Source organism: Apis dorsata, unplaced genomic scaffold (assembly GCF_000469605.1).
Source record: "Apis dorsata unplaced genomic scaffold, Apis dorsata 1.3 scaffold_429, whole genome shotgun sequence".
NCBI classification, from domain to species: Eukaryota; Metazoa; Arthropoda; class Insecta; order Hymenoptera; family Apidae; genus Apis; species Apis dorsata.
Window position 1 is genome coordinate 925,265 of NW_006263682.1, and position 5,213 is coordinate 930,477.

Here is a 5,213-nt window from a genome sequence, read left to right on the forward strand (position 1 = left end):
GGTTTCATTGATGGATGCCAGGTTTCGATAAATAAATCGACTTCCTTCCTTTCCCATCGGAATGCATCGTATATTCGATATTCGCAAGAAAGTAATATCTACGCGATATTGGCTCCCCTTTCGCGTGTTTATTTAACAAATAACTCCTTTCATACCTTTGTTTGCCCGTTGTTGTTAAATATTTGTATTGTTCGTAACAATACACCGTCGGCCTGTATTAACGTCGGAGAAAAAGCGCAGGGGAATCAAGTAGATCCGGAGAGGGGACGCGAGAAAGCGTGTAATTTCCCGTGGAGACGACGAAACGACACTCTTTTCCCTCCTTTCCTTCGTCGTCGGATCTCTCTCTCTCTTTCTCTCTCTCCGCCGTTAACCCAGGTTAAACCGTCAAGTTACACGAGAAAACTCCTTGGAGACGCATTGGCAGATTCTTATCTCTGCGGTTGGAAAGAGGCAAGATTCTCCACGCCTTTCGGTTCGCTTCTCCTCCTCCTCCTCCTCCGGCTTTGCCTCGGCTACAATCGCGTCGTCGATTCGACCGCCGACGACTCCTCGTCGATTTGCGGTCGCCCAATTAGACGCGTTCTTCAAAGAGATTGCGGTAAGGAAAATTTAATTGTCTTGTCGGGAATCGCTCGTCGATAAACTCTCCCTTTGCGACAGACGGATGGATGCCACTCGTCATCCCTCCTTTGTCCTTAATCCCTGATCGTGATTTCTCCGCTTTTAGATATTTAGATTATATATCTCGCGAAGAAGGATAATTGATGGTAAGACCGAGGGCAGAGATTCGAGACTTTTTTCTTTTTTTTTTTTTTTTTTTTATACCGTGGTTCTGGTTCGCCCGTGTTATTCTTGTTACAGGTTCTAAGTAGTTGCTTATTAACGTAATACAAGGACGGAAAAATGAAATGGCCGGTTGTTACGCCGGTAATGAACATCGTAATTGGCTTCCCTAACGGTCTTACCTTCGTGCCGCGTTACACCGAGGTTTATTCGTTCACGGGGATAAAGAATGCCGCTCGAAAATCGAAAGATTTATTATCGTCATCTTACGGGAACGGGATTTTGCTTTTCTTCTTATTCCCGGAACTGTGGCAGAATGACGTCTTAATGCTAGTAATCGCTCAGGAAATTAAACTCTACTTCTTCTTTTTTCTTCTTCTTCTTCTTCTTCTTCTTCTTCTTCTTCTTCTCTTTCGACGTAGTTACTTGGAACAAAGTTCCCATTTCGTCCGCAAGTAACGCCACTTGACATGCGGAAACTTCTATCGATCACCAACTTTGGCTTAAAAATCATGTTACTTGGGTAACTTTGTACGTGTATATGCGTGTAAACGCGCGTAAATAATTTCTCGTTTTTTATTATTTTATTTCTTTTATTAAATAACGCGTGATCGAGTCGCAGCATACATACAGCCGGCTTCATACAGCCGCGGACTCCGGATATTTGGATACAAAAGATTGCGTTACTCGAAACAACGATTGGACGATAAAAATTATATGCAATCATAGAAAGTAGTAATATTATAATTTACACGTTACAATCTAACGAAAACGCAACGCGATCGGTCAAATATCGTAAAGATATTTGATTGGATCGTCTCGATCGGCTTGACCGAGCCTTCCTCGTGCCTTCCTCCCCTTCCCTTTCCTTCATCTTCGATGGCCGCCAATCACGTGGCACGCTACAGATTGTCGGTACAAGGTCCATCCGCGTCGTCCGCGCACACACACGATCTTCCATTTTGACCGTTCGGCAGGCACAGTTGATCCTTGCTACACCTTCCGCTCTCGAATTGGCACGCGTTGGTCACTGTTGTAAAGAGGCAGAGAATAATTCGTTCGTTCCCCGTTAATCCGACGGTAGATTATTTCGATACCATTCCGCTGAACGCTTATCGCGTTATTCGTTTCGATTTTAATCGTTAGTTTTAAGTGTTATGGCCAATTTACGAGGAGAGGTGAAACGTGATATAACGTAAAACTTGATTTACCTCTCGGGCACGACTCGGGAACGACGACTATCCCGTATAATTTACCGCTTCCTCCTGGTGGTACCGATATGGCCTGTTTCCTGTCCCCGGTGCTCTTCATGGCAACTTCGATTTTGTGACTAGGACGGTAAATAATAATGGATGATTGAAATATCCTCCAACTCGCACTCCACTCTATCCAATATTTCCCGACTCGTTATACCCGACTCGTTTAAGCTTTTACCGGTTTTCGTAGTAAGTGATAATTTTACCTTATCGCGCTAATAATACCCTCGAATATTTAATTTTAAACTCGTCGAGTTAACTCGTCGTTGATCATTAACAAAAAAAAAAAAAAGAAAAAAAAGAAAAAAAAATTTTCAGAGAGGGATATCGATCGATTACTCACGTCTTCCAATCGGTCCAATAATAATGCTGCTGCGAGATCGCAAGGCCGAACGGGTAGGTGAGCTGGTTGGCGACCACGTTAATTTTCCTGCTATCGATCTCCATGCAGCCTGCGAACGAATATCGAAAAAAAAAAAAAAAAGAAGGAGGACAAAGAGGACGGATATTACGGATGGATCGGACGATCGTGTCGCGTCTATTAAGGGGAGAAAATTTCACGGGGATATCTGGCTCTTACTTATCGTAAAGGTTCCGGCATCCGCCCAGCACAGCTCATCCATCGCCCAATCGATACTTAATGAATTCGGTAACTTCACGTAATCCCCTTGAAGGAAGATTGCACGATCAGTGCCGTCCTCGTTCGCCCACTCCAATTTCGGGGAAGCGCGATTCCAATCGGACCAAAATATCTTTCTGGAAATAATCGAATTTCATCCGTTTCGTCGAATTAACAAAATTTCCTCCTCCTCCTCCTCCTCCTCTCTCCTTCCTTATTTCCCTTCCTTCTTTCTCGTCCATCCTATCCATCCTATCGAATTATCAATTTTCACGAGAGATAGAGGAGGGGAGGGGGACATTTCGCGTCGAATTTAATATCTGACCGGACAGATGACACGACGGATGGAGGGGAGGGGGAACGATACTCACCCACGATAAGGGTGCACGGCTATTCCCCTAGGATTGACCAATCCGTCGGAAACGAGCACCTTCCGTTTCTTCGTTTCGAGATTGGCCACCTCGACGGTCGTTTTCCCCGTCCAAAAAATATTTCTCGAGACCCAATCGATCGCCAATCCCTCGGGATTGCTAACTTTCGGCAAGAAAGTCTCGGCCATCGACCCGTTGTACGTCAACTCGATTATTCGATTACCTGCAACGATTATTCTTGTTACACGTGTTTGCGCAAAAGAAACAAAAAGAAGGAAAATTAATCCTCGCGATTCTCACCGCTGATGTCGCTCGAATAAGCCTTCCCGTTCATACAATCGATATCGATCGCGATCGCCATCTGCATGTACGCTATGTAAATAGGGCTTCCAGGATCCTCGTACGTCGGCGCGAATGGAATCCTCAACGTGGCCATTCCTTGATTCACCAACAGGAAGTTGGCCTCGTGTTTGGGCCTCGATTTGCAGTTGGTCCCGTCCCCGGTGAAACCTTCGTTGCACACGCAGGCGAATTGATTCTCCCCAGCCGCGACACACGTCGCGTCAGGCGAGCAGATCGCTGGATCGTGTCTGCACGAGGATTGCGGCAGGCACGTGAAACCGTCGCCGTAGTAGCCCTGAAATTAGCCAAAATTCCCCTCGTCATCTTTTTCTTCGAATCGACTTGAAAGCCAACCGTGTTATATTCTCGTCTTCCACCTCCTCTTTTCTGCGTTGAATATTTAACGTCCCGATTAGAAAGAGAAGTCGTCAAGCGGATGACAAGCAAGTGGAATCAGAAACCTATAATTCTGCGGATTCAATAAACATACCTGCTGGCAGACGCAGACGAAATTCGCGGAGGTTTGATTGTAGCCGCAGACCGCGTTCCTGCCGCAATTATTCAGCACGTTGCAACCGATGTGGTCCTCGACGCATTGCCGGATCCCGTCACCGTTGTATCCCTCGGTGCACACGCACCTGTAGCCGCCTTCGCCGGTCGAAACGCACTGCGCGTTCACGTGACACTGGGACGGATTGGTCGAGCAATCGGACACCACGCACCGGCTGTCCACCATGCTGAATCCCGGATTGCACGCGCACTCGTAGCGGGAGCTCGCCGAATTGTACGAGCATCTTTCGTTCTCCAGACAGTCGGAGCTGCTGCTGCACGCGTCTGTGTATGCGTGAAAACGAACGCTAGTTCTAGTTCCAGAAGAACGAGTTTCGGAAAAGACGGGACAGCGTTTTTACAGGAAGTGATCGCGGTCATGCTTCGAGTGTTCTCTTCCCGGCGGACGCAAGGCAAGAAGCAAGAAGACGTTTGCGGGGATGGGAATGTTTGCGACGAGTTAAAATATCGAACAGTGAACGATAGGGGAAGGATGAGAGAGAGAGAGAGAGAGAGAGAGGAATAGCGAGAAGAAAAAAAAAAGATATGAAAGATATGAGATATGACCGATAGGGCTGCACGTGGTTCCGTCCCCCTCGAATCCTGGATTGCACACGCACTTGGCCAGAGACTCCTCTTGCTGGCAAGACGCGTTCGGGTCGCAAATGTCCACTTCCAAACAGGACACCTCTGCGTTCAAGACAACAGGGAATTGTGAATTCGCTCGAATATTCGGCCAACGTTTCTCGAGTTTCTCCTCGCGTACGAGCCACGATATTCGATGTATTCGGAATGAGAAGAGAACGGAGAAGATGGGGGCGAACGTACCTGTTTTTATGCACTCCATACCGTCACCCTCGTAACCCGGATTGCACCGGCATTCGTAGTCCGCTGTGCTGGTCACGTAGATGCATTGGGCGTAGGGGTGACATCTGTTCATCACGTTGCACGATACTAGACACAAGCGTGTGCAATTACGATAATGCTTCCAATACTGCATCGTGCGATTTTTATTTTCTTCGATCGTATCGATATCGTTTTGGAAAAAAAAAAAAAAAACGCTTACGCCTTTTCTTTTTTTTGAAAAGACGTGCCAGATGTATTATTCTCCGTGTAACAGGTTGACCGTAGTATTTTTAATCTTGGAGGGAAAGATCTCTCCGTATTCTTACGTTTCGTATTGCGTTTCGTATCACGATATATCGATACGACGGTCAACCTATTTTCAAAATGAGCTCGATCGAAAAATATGGAGGAGCAGAATTTATAGTGGTGAATATATATATATAT

General features: G+C 46.3%; 1 protein-coding gene across 7 annotated transcripts in view; it reads right to left on the reverse strand.

Moving 5' to 3' along the window:
* Positions 1–1,344: 1,344 nt before the first annotated feature.
* Positions 1,345–5,213, reverse strand: part of LOC102678647 (nidogen) — a 15,261-nt gene continuing 11,392 nt past the window's right edge. For 4 of the 7 annotated variants that reach the window (XM_006619671.2, XM_031512391.1, XM_031512393.1 and 1 more), the window contains 9 exons: positions 4,752–4,877; positions 4,491–4,613; positions 3,865–4,208; positions 3,333–3,669; positions 3,033–3,255; positions 2,623–2,798; positions 2,386–2,494; positions 1,998–2,116; positions 1,345–1,816 (listed from right to left, as the gene is read on the reverse strand). In XM_006619671.2, the coding sequence (XP_006619734.1) occupies positions 1,689–1,816; positions 1,998–2,116; positions 2,386–2,494; positions 2,623–2,798; positions 3,033–3,255; positions 3,333–3,669; positions 3,865–4,208; positions 4,491–4,613; positions 4,752–4,877 (1,685 nt within the window). In that variant the 3' untranslated portion in view covers positions 1,345–1,688. The remainder of the gene's footprint in view (positions 1,817–1,997; positions 2,117–2,385; positions 2,495–2,622; positions 2,799–3,032; positions 3,256–3,332; positions 3,670–3,864; positions 4,209–4,490; positions 4,614–4,751; positions 4,878–5,213) is intronic. The other 3 variants (XM_031512394.1, XM_031512392.1, XM_031512395.1) reach the window with 2 other exon arrangements.